The sequence below is a fragment of the Tiliqua scincoides genome, chromosome 10, assembly GCF_035046505.1.
Source record: "Tiliqua scincoides isolate rTilSci1 chromosome 10, rTilSci1.hap2, whole genome shotgun sequence".
NCBI lineage: Eukaryota > Metazoa > Chordata > Lepidosauria > Squamata > Scincidae > Tiliqua > Tiliqua scincoides.
In genome coordinates, this window is record NC_089830.1 from 6034892 (window position 1) to 6056093 (window position 21202).

Consider the following 21202-nt stretch of genomic DNA (forward strand, 5'->3'; position numbering starts at 1 on the left):
TTATGGCACTAAGCTTAGCCATTTTTAAAGTGATATGAAGATAAAAAGTTACTGAATCAAGGAAGCTATTTTCAGCAATGAAATAAGTTTTAAAGTTTAAGTTTTATCTCAGAGCCATGTAGACACCATGCTTTTCTGCACAAGCAAAAAAAAGTTCTCCATCTTCAAGGAGCTTACAGTCTAAAAGTCTGACAATAGGGAGAGAATTGAAAGCGGAGTGGGTGGAAAAGGCAAGAGTAGCAAGAGGTGAATATGATTGAAAGATGCTTTATGAGAGTCTCAGTCTCAAAGTCAGGATGTAAATCTTCAAAATAAAAAAAAGAAATTCCATGTACAGACATTGCAATTCCAAGCATGGTTACTTGGAAGTAAGTCATACTGGGTTTACAAATCCTTATCCCTTAGGTGTGTTTAGATTACAATCTTAGAGTTTGTGGTGGATGAGATTGAAGATTGACTAGGGTGAGCTGGTGGTATGGGCTTCACAGAAAGGATGAGGATTGGGGGTTTGAAGGGGAGTGAAACAGGCACAGGGGGAGCTGCCTTTCCATGGAGCCTAGCTGGCTCTACTGGATGTACTGCCTAGTGATGCCTTTCCTTGGCATCAGACGGGTCTTTTTGTTGTAATGCTTGGAAATACTGTTAGGACTGAACAGGAAAGTTTCTGCTGCAGGACAGATGCTCTGCTATTCCAGCCCAGCCAGTTGTGGGGAGGGGGGGATTTCCCGGCACAGGGGCAATAAGGCTATATGATCAGTCCCTTAGGGTTGCAGTCCTGTCCTCTTTGCTTAGACTGCTAAGTAAGGCTGCAATCCTGTACTCAGCCTTATCTGGTAATAGGTTCCATTGAACTCAATGGGAGTAGAAACCTAAAGGATTGGGCTGCAAATCATACAGAGACTCTCCAGCAGGAAGAGAACCTCAGAGAAACTGACATATGGGGGCTGCAATCCTTTCTACGCACCTACTTGTGAGTAAGTTCAGTTGAATTCGGTAGCACTTCTGAACATACATGTGTAGGGTTTTGCTGCTGAAGACCAAATGAGGAATGTGTCCTGGTTCTGGAGTTTGTGTAGGTGCTGGGCAGTGTTACCAGATACAAAAGGGGAACAGAGTGCTCCTACCTTTAACCATTGCAGAGAAGAGGGAATGTTGGCAGGCGAAGCTCAACATGGAAGGGTTTAAAAAGCCGCACTCGCCAAAGTTCCTGCTTCTCTACAGTGGTGCCTGGCATGCACTTTCTGCAAAACGCGAGGGTTGCCAAGTATTTTGCTCCTCTGCACATGCTCAGAGGCATGCTCTGGCTTGCACATTCTACACAACGCGAGAGTTGAGTCTGGACCTGCAGCCAGGGCTTGCAAAGTATTTCAGAAGCAGCCTGCATGTCGCGTCCTTCTTGCTGAGCTGCGCTGCTGCAAGCAGCTGTTCAACAGACAGAGCCAGTTCCTCCCTCCCTTAGCAGCAGCAGCAGCACCACCTACTGTGAGCCACGTGTTCCAAAGCATGCTCACGTGACGGAACAAGGTTCTCTCTTGTCATATGATCCGCCTTCAGTTGGGGGTGCCTGGATGCAAGAGTAGTTGCGATGGTGGTAGCCAGGCGTGCCCTCCCACAGCTGGTGGCTTCCCTGCGCCCGGTGAGTGGCTGCTCCTCCTCCTCCCCCGTGGAGGCTGGAGTTGGGGGAGGCAGGTCTCTGGACTGCAGGCACTGGCATGGCATGGGGAGAGGGGGCTGCAGCTGTGCCTTTCAGGGGGGGGGGACTGAAGTTGGAGGGTCATGTAGGGTCCCCACTTGAAGCTCCCCAACTGGTGGGCAAGCTTTTGGGTGTCACAGGATGCTTCTTCCAGCTGGATGTTTGGCAAAACAGCAGACAGACAGACAGACATCTCTCTAACCTGCTGCAATAGTGTCCTGGGTGGGTGTTAGAGTTTTGAGGTGGGGTGCAGGAGGTCTGAACTAACCCCAAGGTTTGCACAGGTTTAGAGGCGATCATAATGGTTTCCTGAGAAACTGGCTCCCAAATGCTTTAGATCAGTGTTTTTCAACCAGTGGTATGAGTACCACCTGTGGTACTTAAGGTGGTATCTGCTGGTACTCTCAGGACCCCTGCCACTTGGCAGTGGGACCAGGAACATGATGTAACAAACTGCAGTAGGTGACTTGAGTCAGCGGGTAGAGCTCCAAAGCATGCTTTACCACACTCAAAAAAGCCCTCCTGCCTGTCCTGAACCTCTTACTGTGTTAGTTGCATTGCATCTGGCCTCCCAACTGAGAAGTAACTAGTGATGATGTCATCACCAGTTACTTCCGCTGCTGCTTTGAGTAGTTGGACTATGTGATGTGAAGTGGTACAGCAGAGGACAAACCTTGAGAAACACTGCTTTAGATAAGCCTTTCTCAAACTGTGCATCAGGACTCATTAGGTGGGTTGTGTGAGCCAGTGTTAGGTGGATCCCCTTTCATTTCATTGTGTATTTTATTTTTAATATATTGGGCTTGATGCTCCTGTGGTATGTGACTGCATTTGGGGCAATGTTACAGATTTATACTTTGAACAGGCTACTGCAGTGTTTCTCAAACTGTGGGTCGGGACCCACTAGGTGGGTCCTGAGCCAATTTCCGGTGGGTCCCCATTCATTTCAATATTTTATTTTTAATATATTAGATTTAATGCTACCATAGCATCTGACTGCATTTGGGGAAATGTTACAGACCTGTACCCATACCAGTCTACTATGTATATGCTTTTAACAATGATAGTAAATAGGACTTACTCCTGAGTAGGTGTAGGTAGGATTACAGCCTAAGATTGTTAAAAATTTCCCTGCTCGATGATGTCACTTCCGGTCTTGACATCACTTCTGGTGAGTCCCAACAAGATTCTTTTTCTAAAAAGTGGGTCTCGACGCTAAATGTGTGAGAACCACTGGGCTACTGTATATGTGCTTTTAACTATGATAGTTAATGAGGCCTGCTCCTGGGTAAGTGTGGAAAGGATTGCAGCCTTTAGGATATTTAGGAAACCTTTTTTTAAAACAGATCAGCATCTGGCTAGGAGGGTTCTTCTTTGTTTTAAATAAATGTTTAAACTTGTACTTACAGTAAACCTTTAATTTTCTTAATTGATGTGATTTTATCGTATGGAGGGTGTTAAAAATTTTCCTGCTGGGATTGCAGCATAAGTGGAGAGAAGTGCGGGTGGGGGAGATTCTTCATAGTTTAACAATGGCTCTTCGTGAAGGACCATCCTCCTTTCTGGGAAAGGTGGCAGGCACTGATGGGCTGTTTAAGGTTATTTTACTGTATATAAAGAACTTACTGTTTGAAATACGGTTTTTGTGTTTATATAAGGGGCTTTGAGTACCCCTAGGGGGACAAGAATTTTTCCACAGTTTTCAACCTCTGTGCCCCAAACTCCTGCGGCACACCTGCGGACCTTGTGCCACAGCACACCTGTTGAACATCGCTGAGCCAGAGCATTGCACCTTTTCTGACTAGCTTTGAGGAGGCTGGGATGCCTCCATAGAACTTCTTGACAATAGGAAGACTGCAAAATGTTGCTTCAGGCTCCTGGGTTCTCGCATGGACTGTGACTGTGGCAAGCTAGAGAACAGTCCTCTGCTTCCCGTGCGTTAAACTATCAGGTATCTTAACAGATAAGAAAAATACAAAAGTTGCCCAGTTCTGATTTTCTTCTTCCCCTCCCTTCCCACTTTTTTCCACAGCTCAGCTCAACGGCTGCTGGTGTGCTTCCCAAACATGTGAAAATCGTAGAGGTTGGCCCGAGGGATGGCCTGCAGAACGAGAAGGTATGGATCGGGGCCAGGCTGGCTTTGGCTTACACCTGAAATAGGCAATAGGTTGTGATTCTCATGACCTGCTCTTTCAACCTCTGTGCTGTACAAATTATTCTGTTTACTTCTCAGCTGGAAGGGAGTGGTGGTGGTTGGAGCTGGAATGTTCCACCTGGTTGCCACATTCTGTGTAATCCAAAAGCAGCGATTCCTAGAAAGGGGACTGTGTAGGCGGGAGAGGAGCGCAATCTGGAAAGTCACCTGATGCTGTCTCTGGTCTACTGCTTCTGTGCTACAAAAGGAAAAGAAACGCCATAAGAACAGCCCCACTGGGTCAGGCCATGGCCCATCTAGTCCAGCTTCCTGTATCTCACAGCAGCCCACCAAATGCCCCAGGGAGCACACAAGTCAGCAAGAGACCTGCATCCTGGTGCCCTCCCTTACATCTGGCATTCTGACATAGCCCATTTCTAAAATCAGGAGGTTGTGCATACGCATCATGGCTTGTAACCCATAATGGATTTTTCCTCCAGAAATTTGTCCAATCCCCTTTTAAAGGCATCTAGGCCCGATGCCATCACCACATCCTGTGGCAATGAGTTCCACAGACCAACCACACGCTGAGTAAAGCTCCTCGTGCACTGCTGTGTGCCATAGCACATTAGTTGAAAATGGCTGCACTGTCTTGTTAGAAATCATTATCCTGTTGCAGCAGCTGGGAGGTGGAGGCTGAGAGAGAGTGGCTTGCCTAGCAAGCTGATTGAGGAGGCAAGATTCAAAGTGGGGGTTTCCTGGTTCACAGCAAGATTCCCCCCGTTTGCCACCACACTTCATCGGCTCCTGCTCTGGAAATGGCGTAATTGATGCTGAACAACTTCTGTAGCGTGGTGGGGTCTGAGTTATTATGGCACATCTGACTCAATTCCATTTGTGAATCCAGAGGGGATGTAAGTGTTTCATCTCCCATTCATGGAGACCTTGACCCTGTGAAGGAATTAGAAAGCCCACCTGGAGTCAGTGGGTCATCGCTAGAGGGGGTGTAGGCCACACTGGGTGACATGCACAGGGGGAGCGACACCACTACTGACAAGTTTTTTTTAAATCTTGGTACTTTTGAGTAATACCATCATGTTATATCTCATCTGATACAGAATGCAATGAAACAAACCATGTTGAAATATCTCTATATTAAAAAAGCCAGTGGGTGCTGAGCAATGTTGCATCACTACACCTACTGCCTGGGGCACTGCCCCACCCACCCTGACAAAGTGGGAAAGTGTTTTTGTGGAGACAAATTGGTTCACCTTTAAAGTGTCCTGTTACGTTTGCTGAATGAAGTAGATCCGTGTGTATGTTTCATTTGAGAAAATAATGAGATATTAGAGGAGAGACACGCATAGCAAATTCTAACATGGGGAATGTGTTTTGTTTTTCTCTTATGCAGAATATTGTCCCCACCCAGGTGAAGATCAACTTAATTGACATGCTGTCTGAAACGGGCCTGTCAGTCATAGAAGCGACCAGTTTTGTATCTCCCAAATGGGTCCCCCAGGTCAGTACTGAAGATCCTTTCACTTCTTAACATGCTGCCAAGCAGGGCCTGACCTGGTGATGTGCCTTCATCTCATTCTACTGCTTTCTGGATTGGAAAAGGAAGAGACAGAGCGAGAGGAAGTGTGGAGGAGGGGCTGATCTGTGGATTAGAGTGTTAAGAGTGGAAGTAAAGTTCCAGGGAAGTGTTCCCAGCACTGATGGGCTTATCCTGGATATGTCAATATTTTCAGGCCTGTTTTTATCTGTCTGTAAACAACCTGTCTCTTGAACTTTGATTTGTCTGCTGGAGAAATCCATAAAGGATCAATACAAACCAAAGTTGAATTGAGAAAAGATTGGCAAGGTTTATTGCAGTGGTTCCTGACTGTACTGACTGGCAGCTCCCTTGACCTATGGGGCCATTGGCTGCAGCTCCCCAAGAGGGCTACAGTCCTAAACATCATATAGGGTGGCAGGTTTGTTGTGAGAATTCCGTGGTTCCAGGGAGCCACAGCTCACAGCTTGGGAACCAGTGGTCTATTGGAAGTGTGTAGCCAGAGCTTCTGAACAACTTAGGAAGGCCTGACCCCAAGCAGGTTGACCTTTTAGCTGTTTCTAAAGCAGGGGTTCCCAAAACCCGGCCCTGGGGCCACTTGCGGTCCTCGAGGCCTCTGAATGCGGCCCTCAGGGAGCCCCCAGTTTCCAATGAGCCTCTGGAGATTTGTTGGAGCCCACACTGGCCCGACGCAGCATGAGGGTGACTGTTTGACCTCTCGTGGCAGCAAAGGAAAGGCCAACCTTGCTTTGTGCAAGGCCTTTTATAGGCCTTGAGCTATTGCAAGACCTTCATTCATTCATATAAGTTCGTCTTTAATATATTCATTTATGTAAACTTATGTAAATTTATTCAGATTTGAAATGTAAATTAATTCTTCCCCCCCCCCCAGCCCCTGATACAGTGTCAGAGAGATGATGTGGCCCTCCTGCCAAAAACTTTGGACATCCCTGTTCTAAAGCATGAGGCTCTGTGCAAAGACTTGTCACTACAACTTACAAAAAATAACTACAACTTACAGAAATGTGACAACAATAACAGTTTGTAAATGAAAATTAAGACTTTGGCAAAGATAAATAGTTGAAAACAATCATTTTTCGATACTCTGGCAGTGACAGCCTTGGAGGAAGCCTTCCTCCAGACAGCTTCTAGTGGTTTTCTTTTAAGAATAGCTGCTCTTGGTTTGTTTACCTGCAAGCTGAGTTTGCTGGTCATAGTATAAGATAAAAGGTACTGCTTTAACAGGTCATTGAAAAGAATCAAAACCTTTTTGATCAGAACGTTAATCACAATTAGTTATTACTAAGGATCTAAGGCAGCCATTTTCAGCTATTGTGCCGCGAATGGTCCCCAGGTGTGCGCGGGGAATTTAAGAGAGGGTCATTTATCAATAGGACCATTGGGGGATGTGAGCCCCCACTGACAGCACAGTGTGCCTTGTCAATTGTCAAAAAGCTGATGGTGTGCCTTGACCATTTTAGTGCCTTGCGAGATTAAAAAGGTTGAAAATCACTGACCTAAGGGGTACCTTTTAAAATCTCTGGCAGTCATCTTATGCAGATTGACAAGGTCCTAGAATCCTTAGATGCTCCTTCTTTTTGTTCTGCAGCTCTAAAAATCTCTCTTCTCATGTTTCCTTCTACTATGTAGATGGCTGACCATGCTGAAGTCATGCAAGGAATTCGGAAGGTTCCGGGGATCAGCTACCCTGTTTTGACCCCCAACCTGAAAGGCTTTCAAGCAGCGGTAAGAGAGGCCTGCAGTGCAGAAATGCAGAGGCTGTTGGATTAGTGGGCACAATTGCATATTGTGAGCTTTCTTTGAGAAAGGGCAAAGCATGAGTGGAAAAAGCCCGTCAAAATTCTGCAGGTTGATTGTTAACCTCTCACTGTCAGGTTGCAGCCTCTTAGTACAGAATTTTTCCTGCAAGAGTTCAAAAAGATAAGTGGCAATCTCCAAGTCCCTGGGATAGAGGGGCCATTGACTGCTGGCAATTTAATGTTTGCGTGGTGCTTAGGTATGTTCTTTCCTGTGCGCGGACAGGTGGCAGCAGGAGCCAAGGAGGTGTCGATCTTTGGGGCAGCATCTGAACTTTTCACAAGGAAGAACATCAATTGCTCCATAGATGAGAGCCTGCAGAGATTCAGTGACGTGCTGGACGCAGCGAAAGCAGCCAGCATCCCGGTCCGAGGGTAAGGGTTAGTAGTCAGGTGCTGGGCATATCTGAATGGTAATCTTCAGTAATGGATTGATGCCAGAGAGAAGGAAGAAAGGGCTGATCTGATGTGGAAGGAGCAAATCTGGAAAGCAACTAGTGATAATATTTCTTCTGGATACCTGTGCATGGTAAAGTGGGTTGCCGTGGAAGGCCCATGGTGGGCTGCAACAAATTGAAATGTAACATGTAGATAAAACAGCAATAAAAGATTATACGGGGGGGCCTAGGCATCTGCGGGCGATCTGTTCTTGGACCTCCCCGTGGGCACCAAAAACTTCGGATAATGAAATCTGCAGACTCGGTCCCTTTAAACTAGAGGTTCTCACACATTTAGCACTGGGACCCACTTTTTAGAATGAGAATCTGTCGGGACCCACCAGAAGTGACATCAGCAAGCAGGGAAATTTTTAACAATCCTAGGCTGCAATCCTACCCGCCTGTAACCAGGAGTAAGTCCCATTGACTATCATTGTTAAAAGCACATACACAGCAGCCTGTTAAAAGTATGGGTCCGTAACATTTCCCCAAATACAGTCACATAGCATGGTAGCATCAAGTCTAATACATTAAAAATAAAATATTGAAATGAATAGGGACCCACCTGAAATTGGCTCTTGACCCACCTAGTGGGTCCGGACCCACAGTTTGAGAAACACTGCTTTAAACCATCCGAAAGCAACTGGAGTGTGCTCTGGTTGCCTCTGGAGGGCTTCAGAATGGCCATTTTGGCCCAAAAAAAAACCACAACTTCCAACTTCCGGAGGGAAACTGGAAGTGACTTTTTTTGCCCATAAAAGGCATTCTGAGATCTCGGGTAGCCCTCCAGGGGTCTCAGAATGCCTCGTATGGACAATAAATGTCACTTCTGGTTTTCCTCTGGAAATTGGAAGTTGTATTTTTTTTTGACCGAAATGGTCGTTCTGAAGCCTGCAGAGGCCACAGCGGATGTGCGCATTGCCTCTGCAGGCTTCAGAAAGCCCTCCAGAGGTGATGGAGCTCAGCTCTAGGTGCCTCTGTATGGCTCAGGCTGATACAGAATCCACAGATATGGAAGCCCCATCTGTAACCATATTTCAAATTTTGCCCACATACTTTCCTCTTTTGTCTGATTGCATGCAGCCTTCCACAATGTTTGTCAATATTCTTATGTTTATTTTTCTGTATGTTTAGGTTTGGTATGCCTTAGCATGTGTTGTATAGTTGTGGTTTTTTTCACCGGCCCAAATAAATTTGCCAGCTAAATACTGTAAGGCTCTTCTGTGACTTTTGACTTTTGTCCGTCAAACCATACAGCAATGCCTGGTATGGCTGTAAAATTGTCAGCACAATGAAGCAGCTCCAGGTTAAAAGCTTTCTGCAATAAGAACATCTTTGTTGCCTGATGGAAGGCCAGCAATGAGGAAGCCCAAATAATCTCTTTATTTAAAAAATAAAAATCCTTGGCTGTACCTAGTGAATTGAAAAATGAAGTCTGCATGGGGGTGGAGGGAGAGGCTGGCATTTTCTGAATAGGAATATAAGAATTCCTTTTTCAGATTGAATCAAGGTCTGTTGAGCCTCACATTGAGTTCCTAGAGCTCTGAGGCAATTAAAAAAAAAAAAAAGTGGGGCATGAAGTGGATGGTCTTTGCTGATCGATTGTTGTCAGCACCTCGCTTTCAGAGGTGCATTCACTGAGATTTTAACACTCACCTGCCAGACATTTCCTTCATGAATTTGTCTAATGCTTAAAAAAAAAAAATCTATTGCTGTATCTTGTGGCAGAGAGTTCCATAAATTAATCTTCAGAAGACATTTCACCGTAGGCTGTGACAAGTGTGTTGAAATGGTTGGATGTCTTGACTGAAATGGGTGGGCCTATATCCAAACATCTAGACTTGATCCATCTTCATCAGCTAGCCCCCAGTTATTGGGGGAGATGACTTGATGCTGTGTGGGCTGGAGCACAGACAGGTTTCTGTAACACAACCTCTGCTAAGTGTCCTTACATACATATCTGGGGTGTTTTTTTGCCTGGTGAATTAAGAATATGCCACTTGTGAGATGGGTGGAAGTGGGCTATATCTGGCTTTTGGAAAGAGGTTTGAAAACCCCCCTTGTTTGACTATAGTAATGTTTCTCCATGTCCCCCACCTGCAGATATGTCTCCTGTGTCCTTGGCTGCCCTTACGAAGGAAAGGTTGCACCTGCCAAAGTTGCAGAAGTGAGTGTGAGCCATTCTTGTCAAGATATTCCATGATGTCTTATGTATGCCCAGCATGAATTTCCAGGACCGGGCCATCCACGAGGCCAACTGGGTTGATTATTTCAGGCACTCGAGAATGCATGTCTCTGTCCACCTTCACTCCTGCCACCCCTCTCTGGATTTGAAAAAGAATTGAGGAGAAGAGGGAAAACTTGGACACTCAAGCCCACCACTCTCCTCTACTTTGTGCTTTTTCGTCCACACTGTTCCTTTGTGCATCCTGGGAGTAGAGGTGGCCAGTTGCTGCTAGGTAGGGGGATGACATTTGATAAGCCACCTCGGGGGCTGGCAGCTTTTAGGCTGGCCCTGTAAATGTCAAGACTGTTTGAGGAAGAGGAGGGAGGTTTAATCCCTGATGTTCTCCCTTATCTCAGCCAAGGGGGGACATATCAGTGCTGCATGTTGTAGCTGCTGTAGACTTTTAAATTCTTAGTCTGCAGCTAGGAAAAGCAAAAAGCACTTTTCCATGAGGAGCCACACTCATGCAAAGAACATGGGTCTGCAACAGAAGTGGCAGCCTTATGAGGCAGTTCCACCCCTGCCCTATACAGGCTCCTTCCCCCCCCCCCCATATCTGTGGGGGATAGGTTCCTGCTTGCTACTGCAGATACTGGAAACAGTGGATAGTACCAAATCCCACAGGAAGTCCCCCCCCCATCACACAAATGACTTGTCTGATTGCAGCCCTCCTGTTGCTGTCTCCTCTGTGCTGCCTGCAAACATGACAGGAAGTGGGCTGGAGGGTCGAAAACAATGTGATGCTTATCAGAGGGAACAGCAACAGGAGGGCTGCAATGAGATAAGTCATTTGCACAATGGGGGAGCACTTGTGAACCGTGGATGTGGGTGGCTCGCCTGTATGTTGTTCAACTTTTCCCTCCCTGTGTTTTTTTTTTATAAGATTATAAGAGAAGCCCTGCCAGACAAGGCCAAAATGACCAGGATCAAGCTGCCTCTGGGAAGCCCATGAGCAGGAGAGAAAAGCCATCTCCCCTCTTGCTATTGCTTCCCTGCAACTGGTATTCAGAGGCACGTTGCTGTTGACCCCACAGGTAGTGCAAGATCATGACTAGTCACTAGGATTTGCCCTCTCATCATGAATTTGTGATGTTCTCTGTCAGTTTTGCATGGCAGGGATTCACTGAAGCAGTTTCACAGTGCGACACAAGGGGGTGCTGTGGTGCAGGCAGGTCTGGAATCTGGAACAGATTTTAACACAAGCAGTTGCCTTTTCAACTGAGCTTGAACCTGGGATCTTCTGCACGCAGAGCAACTGCTTTGCCATTGAGCTGCAGCCCATCCCTTCCAGCCTGAAAATGAATAGTGGTTCCAGCTGCAACAACGCTGGATAAAGTATGAAGACCAGGTTAGGGGTGTGTGGTCCCAAAGAACCTTGGCTGTAAGCCATAAGATCCCAAGTTCAGATCTTGTTAATGCAGAAGTTGGCCTTAGACAAGCCATGGCCTCCCTGCCACCACCAGTCTGTCATCCCTTGGTATTCATGGGGGATTGGTGCCAGGCCACCCCATGGATACTGAATTCCATGGATATTGGAGCCTGGCGCACAATTGCTTACCTGCTGATCATACAAGGCCCTCTGGGGGTCACAGCAGCCCGTGGAGAACACATCCTGGATGCAACTGGAAGCTACTTTCAGTACCAACCAGGAGGCCTTCTGAGCCCAGGTTCAAGATCTGTGGATGCTCAAATCTGCAGATGCCAAGCCTGTAAATAAGGAGGGCCCACTGTATTAATTTTGTAAGAATTGTCACAAGGTAATGTTTGCAAATATTCTTATTACTGCTCAAGAGCAGTGTCATGACAAGCATTAGGCAAGAGTGTTATGTCATGACGAGCATCAGACTTTAAGCCATTTCTGCCCAACGTTGCATATATGCAAAAGGGACCAAATGTGTACATCTGTGTGCCTTTAAATGGGTTAAAGGCAGAGGTCCAGTCCAAATGTTTCTCAGCTTAACAGATGAAATGTCCAGCCCACCAAAGGATGAACAGGGAGACATAAATGCACAGGGCTACCTCCCTTTTTCAGATCTTTTCTGGGCAGAGGGGATCCTGAAGTTGAACCTGTTCTCTTGTAACCGTTCTGTTCTCTGTGTGGCAGGTATCCAAGAAACTGTACGCGATGGGATGCTACGAGATCTCCCTTGGTGATACCATCGGGGTTGGGACCCCTGGCAGCATGAAGGAGATGCTGTCCACTGTCATGAAAGAGGTGCCCGTGGGGGCTCTTGCTGTCCACTGCCATGATACTTATGGGCAGGCTCTTGCCAACACGCTAATAGCACTTCAGGTCTGTTTCCCCCGTACTGTTTGGGGCTGCCTAATGGTTCAAGAGATAATTTATTAAAACAGCGGGCTCAAGCAATTGTGCCAAGCCACATGCCACTGATGAAAGCAAAAATCTGTCTCAAATCAATATTGTTAGGCACCCTCACAAAGGATGCCAGCCGTGGCAGGGAGTCCAAAGCTGAATCCACCCAAAAGCTTGTCCTGAAAGAACATGTTACCAAAAAGGGCTGTTATGTTTTAAGGGGAATTATTATATTACCCTTTTGGAAACCTCAGGATCGCAGGCTAGATAACAAGACAGCGTAATGCAGAGATAATCCCTTGTAGCTTAAAGAGGAGACTGGGAGAAAGATAACTTTCAATCAACGATTATTTTTTATTACAAAAACACATAGGTAAACATAATGCACATGGAGAATTGATAAGTATAGGTTTCTAGTACTTGTGTCTAGTGTACCTAGCTTTATGGTGGTTGCATGTGCATGTATTTGGTGCAACCGAGAAGGAATCAGAAAAGGATAGGTTATAGGGAAGGATTTTAGGGGTCCCTGGTCTGCATAACCCAGTTGCTAACTAAGATGGGGAGAGAAGGGGAGAAATAGGTAGGATAGAAGGGAGAAGATTCCAGATGCAAGATATAGTTACCTGTCCTGGGGAGCAGATGGATAGGAGGGGGGAAGAGTCCTATGGAGGACCTGTGCCTTGGAGGGCAGAGAGGGCACATGGCGAAGTTATCTCTTAAAAGGCTTTTTGCTGACCTGGAAGCTGGATGTGAATGACCCGGATGTGGCCTCCTGGATGCGCATGCTCACTACACACAGTGGGACACGTGGAGCATGCAAGAAAAGGATGACTGGGTATCAGCCATGACTGGCCTCCTGGGGGAGGGAGGCAGTTTGCATAAGGTGCTTAAGAGAGATAAAGCTACAACAATAGAACAATTGACTTCCTCCTCCAGAGGTGCATACTTGTTTTGCATAACAGTGATTGGATCAGGAGGCATCCCTGCATTGCTAGAGGTTGTGCACTTGTGACTTCTACCAGGGCCTTGGAAAAGTGTACTGGGGGAAGGGTGTCCTGTATTCTGAGGTTTGACCTGCATGAGTTTTAGTCCATAATACATACAAAATCACAACTTGGAAGGGAAAAGGAGATTTTCACGTAACAAACATTGTTCCTGAATGGCACAAATCCTTCCCCAAATCATAATGGTTTTTGGCAATTTCTGATGCCTCAGGAGAAGGAAGGGAAAGAAGTCCTGGCTTTTGAGGGAGAAAAGGCAAGACATTCCCCTTCCTAGATCCTCTGAGTCTTGTTGGTCAGCCATAAGCTGTAATTTCTCATAGTCAGAAAGGCAATGGGCTCTTAAAAGGATTTCTGCTTCGTCTCACCACAGATGGGTGTGAATGTGGTGGATTCCTCAGTGGCTGGACTCGGAGGCTGCCCCTATGCACAAGGAGCATCTGGGAATGTGTCAACGGAAGACATGGTGTACATGCTGCACGGCCTTGGTATTCACACGGTAAGTCCCGTGGCACCGAGAGGAGGTTACTTTAGTCATGCCTACTGGAGTAGGAGTTGGGCTTGAGTGGTGAGCGCTTTGCATCACGGCCCAGCATCTACTCAGACTCTTTTTGAGGCAGTGAGGCACTGGTCCCCTAACTGTGTGCACTCACAGGGGTGCCACACAGCTTCTTCTTTCTGACCTCTTTGTGAACTACTCTGTCTACTGCTTTAGAAAAATTCTTTATATTTTGCTCTCTGCTAACTGGGCAAAGAGGCACCTTTTTAAAGTGGCGCCCTCTTCTGTTTAGCAAGGGGTAGAGCAACTATCCTCTTCATCCCAGCATGGTGCCTCTTCCAATGGCTGTTGCTGGTGTCTTTTCTATATTTTTCTTTTTTAAATTGTGAGCCCTTTGGAGACAGGGAACCATTTGATTTATTTTATTCTATAAACTGCCTTGTGAAGTATTCTTGTTGAAAAGCAGTATATAAATATTCTTAATGATATTTTAATAGTAATATGAAGAATAAAAGCAAGTGTTATAAATAAAATCCAGGACTGGATTCCGGTGATCAATTTTTGTAGGTCTGTCAGCTTGAGTATTTCTGTTGGGGGAGGGGGGGAAGGAGAGGCAGGAAATAAATTAAACCAACTAAATTTAAATATATGTATATGTTATCACCAATATATATGTGGGATAAGAAGATAAGGATCTGCCTCACCCCATTAGATTCTTGGTTCATCCAGCTCAGTTTTGTCAACACGGAGCCTACATTTTTACCTGAACTCCACATTTATCCCCTGGTGTGTTGACATCCACAGCTGCAAAGTGGCAGGGGTGGTGTGACCCCACTGCCTCTCCACTACTAACAAACACAAACAAAACAACCTTTACAAGTACACTGTCCCTGTAAATGAAACCAGAAGTCCTGCACTTTGAGGTTTGACATTAGCGCCAAAGAACGTGGCAATGAGAGAAGTGATCTGCTTCTTGCTCAAGCAAGCAGGAAACAGATCAGGGTGGCTGATTGGAGGGATGCAGCACCCGCAGACTCGGGGTGAAAGGCACCTTGAATCCACCACACTCCGTAGCCCCTTGCAGGTTACATCAGCCTCAGATTGCATCAGGTAGTCTCATGCATGGGCCGGCTGTGCAGAGTGGGAGAAATAGCTTGTTCTAAAGCAGTGATTCTCAAACTGGGGGTCAAGACCCACTAGGTGGGTCATGAGCCAATTTCATATGGGTCCCCATTCATTTCAATGAATATTTTATTTTTAATAGACTCGATGCTACCATGGTATGTGACTGCATTTGGGAAAATGTTACACGTCTGTACTTTGTACAGTCTACTATGTATATACTTTTAACAGTGATAATTAATGGGGCTTACTCCCAGGTAAGTGTGGATAGGATTGCAGCCATTTGGATGTTTGGGGAATGTTTTTTTAAACGAATCAGACACTGCTTGGAAGAGTTAGGAGGGTTCTTTATTTTAAATAAATTTTTAAACTTTTAATTTCCTTGCTTACTTAATTTGATTTAATTTTGTCATATGGGGGTGTTAAAAATTTTCCTTCTTGATGATGTCACTTCTGGCCATAACATTGCTTCCAAGTTAATGACATCACTTCCAGTAGGTCCTGATGCTTAAACCAGTTGAGAACCACTGTTCTAAAGGGTCTGTTCTGCACATGACAGTCATCTTATCTCAAATCCATTTTGCATCTTAAAGATATATTTTTCCTCCCCTTTTCTCTCCTGTGAAGGGTGTGGACCTCCTGAAGCTGCTTGAAGCAGGCACATTCATCTGCAAAGCCCTGAGCAGGAGGACGAACTCAAAAGTTGCACAGGCCTCCTGCAAACTGTGAAATGGATCAGAGCCTTTGTGGACTTGTGGGAGTAAAACCACAGCAGTGGTTCGGAGTCTGCCATGGCTTGTGTTCACTCCCGTCATTTTATTTAAGCAATCTTTGGACATCAAAAGACTGGGCGATGGGAATATGAAAAGTCGTATTTTACAATGAAAAGCCATTAAAATAGCTTTGAGCACTATGTTTGCACCAAGGAAGACACTGTAAGGATCTTCGAAAACAACTGTTTTCCAACTGGTAGCAGCTGCCTTTAAAGAATGAAGCAGTTTTGTACCCTGCGTGTGCCTCTTTCCTCCTCCTCTTCCATTTTACCTTGAGTCTCACAAGCAACTTTTGGCAAAGGGTTCCTGCAGGCTCCTCCTTTCCAACACAGGAGAATATCGATGGACAACAAGAAAACACACCTTTGTGCCTTCTGTTCACTATGCTGCCCAAGAGTTTCCCAGCTTTGCAAACCATCATATTTCATAAACCGTTTACTATTGTCTAAAACACGGGTGTCAAACATGCCTCCCATGGAAGCTCTATCCAACCTGAACGATACTTGGACTCTCCCAGCACCACCATCAGCTGCTGAGTCAGGCCGAGGTGTCACTGATGAAAGGGTGGCCTGCGTAATAATTGGGACTTGCCCATATCTTGAAAACGTGACCAAGATTTGCTTGTTTTTTTCATTTGCAGTTAATGAGTTCCTAAGTGAGGAAAAAGTGCTTATTTCTGGTGATCATGTGCTCAGTGATGACACTTCCTGCCTAGTGACATCACTTCCGGCCCTCAGCAGGTGTCACAAATGTATTTGGCCTGCTGTGTGAAACAAGTTTGACACCCTGGTCTACAGAAAAACAGCTCTCTCTGAACCCTTTGTGATGTCTCCTTGTTTAGGCCTCAGCAGGATCCTGATCTAGCCCAAGCTTTGGGGCCTCTGAAGACTTCCTGTCATGGATTTAGCTCTCCCTCATTGGAGACTTTCTGTGGCGATGTCGATGCCCTCTTAACCAGCTCCCAAGATGCTCCTCCTTAGATCCTGTGCTCTTAGAGAAAGGTTGCATGCTGGCATTTCTCCCTATGCTGGGGGTGGTGGTAGTGGCGTGGCAGGGGGTACCTGACCCTGGAATGGTGCACCTGACACCTGCCCCGGACACCTCAGTATACAGTCCTCCTTATCCGCAGGTTCAGCATCCGTGAATTTGTCTCAACGTAGGTGCTGAGTCCACAGCTGGAGGGTCTCAGGTACCTTCTGGACACGTTCAGAATGTGTTCTGAAGCATGGGGAGGTTGTGCGCAGCCTAATGCCTCAGAACACCTCCCAGACATTATGCACTTCTGGTTGCCAGCACGCCCTTGGTAGATCTAATTATCCATGGAATTCTGTGTCCACGGGGCGTCCAGGAAAGGATCCCCTGCATATAGTGAGGACCCACTGTACTGGCACTACTGTCTCCTGCTGATGAAGCCTTGCTTTGCCCCAGCCATTGCCTCTTGTCCTCAAGACTCTGGGGCTGGTGGTGGTCTCCACTCCTTATTCCGCTTCCATCCACCCTCCCCTTCTTAAGGGCTGGGGCAAGAATGGAAACTATGTACTTCTCTACCTCTGCTGTGTCTGCTTGCAGGGGTAGGGCTGGGAAGATGGACAGCACTTATTCTCTTGGTGTCCCATCTCCCTTGAGAACACTTTGCATTGCATGTCGTCAGTGGTGTTGCGCGGGGGTGCGGGCCACACTGGGTGACGCGCCCTGGGGAGGGTGATGCACTAAAATCCTGGCTTTAGGAGCTATACACTGTTGGATGTGGAATTTCCAGCAGAATGCAATGCAAAAAACAGAATTGAAATGGCCCCTTTCCTTCAAAAGTTATGGCCAAAAAAGCGGAAAGAAAAAATGGACCCCTATGGAAAATGAAAGTGAGCTGTATTGTGTGTTTACTCTTGAGTAGGCATACTTGCCATAATCCATTGGAAAGGGCAGGCTGAGAGGACTCCAATGACACCTGAATGGTCCTGATCCAATGAATACAGCCCCCAAAAAACACCCGAGAAGGAGGTCCCCTCCCTCCCAGCTGCGAGTCTATTGAACCCTATGGAAAGCAAAGCAGCCTCACGGTTCAGTTTACTTGTGAGTAGGCAGATGTGCCTTGGCTGGTGGTCAGGCCAGGCCAGACCAAGGGGAATGTGAGGACACCAGAAGGGTCCCGATCTGATGGAACTGGAGCACAACATTGTTAAGCTGCAGCAATTCTTCAGGCCGAGGTGGATGTTTGAGTAAGTCTGCCAGGCCTTTGTAGAGGAATTGGCACCAATGACAGTTAAATTATTTTCACAGACAATTACTGCCGGGAAAATTAAGGTGAGATTAATGCATACATTTGGCAAGTAAAAACAGATTTCCTACAGGCCCGTCTATTAAATTGTATGTTACAAAGTGCTTGTTATAATTCTCACAACATGAATAAAGTTCTAATAGGACATATTCAAGACAGGTGACGTTTTCTGTACTGGGGAAAATAATACTCACTATGGCATCTGTTTTGGAGTTTCCACCCTCCCTTAAAAGGATGAAATGCAACAGATGAGTGACTCGTAGTTTCAGTTCCCATTTGTTGTTTTGCAACATACTTTCCTCATCTGTTGTTACTACTCTGGAAGACTTCTGTATGTGGTATTATTCATTTGCTCTTGTAAACTAGAGTTGACTGAATTACATGTGTAATCCCAGGCCATCATGGTCATGCTTCGAGCGTCCCGTTCGTTACAGTTCAAGACAATACAGCACTTCTGAGAATCATCAATCACTCTATACATCCTGCTTCCTTCCTGGTGGTGTCCAACTTGTGACTTCTAAATGTTCATCAGATTTTCGTGGGTTAGTTGCAATTGAATTAAGGCAAAAGAAAAGGGGTATCACAAGGGCCGGTGCGACCGCAAATGCCACCTGATGCCAACTTGAGTCCACCACCCTTGCGCTAAAAAACCCCCAAAAGCCTCAACCTGTACCTTGCATGCTTCCATGAAACCCCGAAGTGCAGGACTTCCTGAATGAAGTCGGGAAGTCTTTCACTTCCAGGTTTCCCAGCAGCTCGCAAGGAGCACTTTAAGGAGGGGAATGATCTGCTTCTCACTCCATTGAGAGGGAAAGCAGATCATTGGGGCTTGCATTGGAGGCAGTGGTAGCAGACGTGGGGTACCAATGCATCCCACTTCTAGTGGCTGCGTGGACAGGCCAGCCCTGGGTATCACATGATATATCGTGTACTGGTTGGAACCTGAAGCACCCACAGATCTGGATCAATGCGGGTTCCTCAGTCCCCTCCTGAGGGCTTTCTGAAGCCCGCAGAGGACCCCTCCAGGGGCTTCCCCTGGGCCTCAGAGTGCCTTATACGGTGAAAAAACACTTCCAGTTTCCCAAGGTGTTTTTTTGCCTCTCTGGGCCATTCTGAAGCCCACATTGGCAGCAGGTGGACGCTTGCTGCCTCTGTGGGCTTCAGAAAGCCTTCCAGAGGGGACTGAAGTGCAGCTCTATATATTTTGACCTCCACAGTTCCTGGTCTCTCGAATACCACAGAACCTATACATAAATCTTGATCTGACATCAATTTATATGACTGTGGTTCCCCCAAGGCATGCTGGGAATTCACTGTGACTCGTTTCCATCTCCAACCAGAATAACTACCAGATTTTACATTTTCCAAAAATGGCAGAGAAGTTCGTATTTTTTCTTTATCCCAGTGGCCCTGAGTGCATTCCGAAATCAGTCACTGGCCCCCAGCAAGGCCAATCAAGTTAAGTGTTCAATCCTATCCAACTTTCTAGTGCCAATGCAGCCATACCAAAGGGGCATGCACTGCATCCTGCAGTGGGGTGAACATAAGAACATAAGAACAGCCCCACTGGATCAGGCCATAGGCCCATCTAGTCCAGCTTCCTGTATCTCACAGCGGCCCACCAAATGCCCCAGGGAGCACACCAGATAACAAACAGGGTGGGGCAGTCATGGAGTCCTCCTCAAGGTAAGGAAACATTTGGGGCTGCATCTGTGCTGGAAAGTGCATTGGGTCCTTTATCTCCTGCACTCCATCTAAATTAGGCTGCAATCCTATGCACACTTTCCTGGGAGTAAGCCCAACAATGAGGCTTACTTCTGAGTAGACGTGCATAGGTTTGCGGAGTTACAGAAGCTGGTGGAAACTGCAGGTTCTCTACATCACACAGAGCTTCTCCCACCCCCTTTTTTTTCTTCACCATTTGAAGACTTTTGGAAGAACTCGCAACCTTGCTAATCCTTTTGGTCAGGGGTCTCCAAACTTTTTGGTTGGAGGGTTGCATCAAATATCTGGCGTGGTGTGGAGGTCCAGAAAAAAAGTTTAAATATAAAATTTATATAAACAGAGATGGAATTTAGATGAATGAATAAATGAATGAATGAGCTCATTCATTCAATTTCTCTGGCTCTTAGAATACACTCCAGATGCAACCAGAGCATAGCTCCAATCATATTTAGCCAAGTGGGCCACAGGCTTTCAGGGGACAAAAGGCTGGTCACAGGCCGGATAGAGGCTTGCCGCGGGCCACATCTGGCCGCCAAGCCAGGGTTTGGAGACCCCTGCTTTTGGGTTATCCTAAAAGGCTTTTTCTAATGAACAAAACCAGTTACTCACAATTTTAATGCCGTGTGTTATTCCTGAAAGGGGTAATATGAGGGTTTAATTATGTTAGAGAAGAGGCAGTGACCAAAAAAAGCCTCCTCCCCCAGGATCCCACTGCTGTCCTATCACTCTTGCACTGGCTGCAATAAATGTTCAAATGTCAAAACCTGTGAAGTCCATACCAGGGAGTTCTGGAAGGAAATCTCAGATCTTCCACATGGCCAGCAGAAGGCGCCTTTCACCGAAATTTGTGTTACATCTTTAGGAAGTTGCTTTCCAGCTGCAAACTGGAGAGACCTGAGCTATGGGGAAGCAAGCTAGAAAATGCCAAACTCATTTGCTCATGTCCTTCCTTATTCTGCATGAAAAAGCACAAGTAAAGAAGCCTTGCAGGTCATATGGAGGCTGTTTCTGAATCCAGAAAAAAAGGAATAGAAAGAGGGAATCTAACCATCTTTTTTAGGCCAGCACATCTGTGAGGCCACCTGTGGGTTGCATCTGCAGCAGCTGACAAGGGATCCGGGGGGGGGGTGGATTAGGGGTGCCTTTCACCCTGAGTCTGCTGCTGCGGCCTCCCTCTGACCTGCTGCTGATGCAAGCAGCAGTGATTGGTTCCAGCCTGCTTAAGCAAGAGGCAGATCCTTCCACAGTAAGGAAGATCCTTTCCTTCCTGTGAGCTTTACATGCTGTCATCCAGGTTTTCCAGCAGTGCGCATGGCAATTGTTTGGGGTGGTTCCCCCCCTTTTTGGTAGCATGGAGGTGGCCAACCCAAGATGGCATTCCAGGTCGTGGGCACCCTTGCTTTAGGGACTTGTTCCTCACGGATCAGCCTGGGAAAAGGGAAAAGGATCCACCATCCCTCTCTGATGACCCTACAAAGATGTTGCAAAGACATCCCAGTCTTTTGGCTGTTGCCTTACTGCTTCTCTGATGTTCCTCAGTGGCTCGTGGAGGCTCAGAGGAGGTTCCTTCCTCGTGGCTGCTGGAGTCCAACTTGCTTCCTTATGATATTGCCACGTACCAAGGCCAAAG

General features: G+C 46.5%; 1 protein-coding gene across 1 annotated transcript; it reads left to right on the plus strand.

The window, feature by feature from the left end:
* Positions 1-1553: 1553 nt before the first annotated feature.
* On the plus strand, positions 1554-17996 carry HMGCL (3-hydroxy-3-methylglutaryl-CoA lyase). The gene is made up of 9 exons (XM_066638352.1): positions 1554-1636; positions 3726-3809; positions 5239-5346; positions 7033-7128; positions 7426-7574; positions 9740-9803; positions 11968-12156; positions 13552-13677; positions 15427-17996. The coding sequence occupies exons 1-9, from the start codon at positions 1586-1588 to the stop codon at positions 15526-15528; spliced, it is 969 nt and encodes a 322-aa protein (XP_066494449.1). The 5' UTR covers positions 1554-1585; the 3' UTR covers positions 15529-17996.
* Positions 17997-21202: the final 3206 nt, after the last annotated feature.

Excerpts from the sequence above, each read along its gene's own strand:
- HMGCL (XM_066638352.1), top strand. The coding sequence starts at position 1,586 with ATGGTGGTAGCCAGGCGTGCCCTCCCACAGCTGGTGGCTTCCCTGCGC. Across the intron at positions 1,637-3,725 it reads TGGTGGCTTCCCTGCGCCCG|CTCAGCTCAACGGCTGCTGG; the intron begins GTGAGTGGCTGC and ends TTTTTTCCACAG. Across the intron at positions 13,678-15,426 it reads ACGGCCTTGGTATTCACACG|GGTGTGGACCTCCTGAAGCT; the intron begins GTAAGTCCCGTG and ends TCTCCTGTGAAG.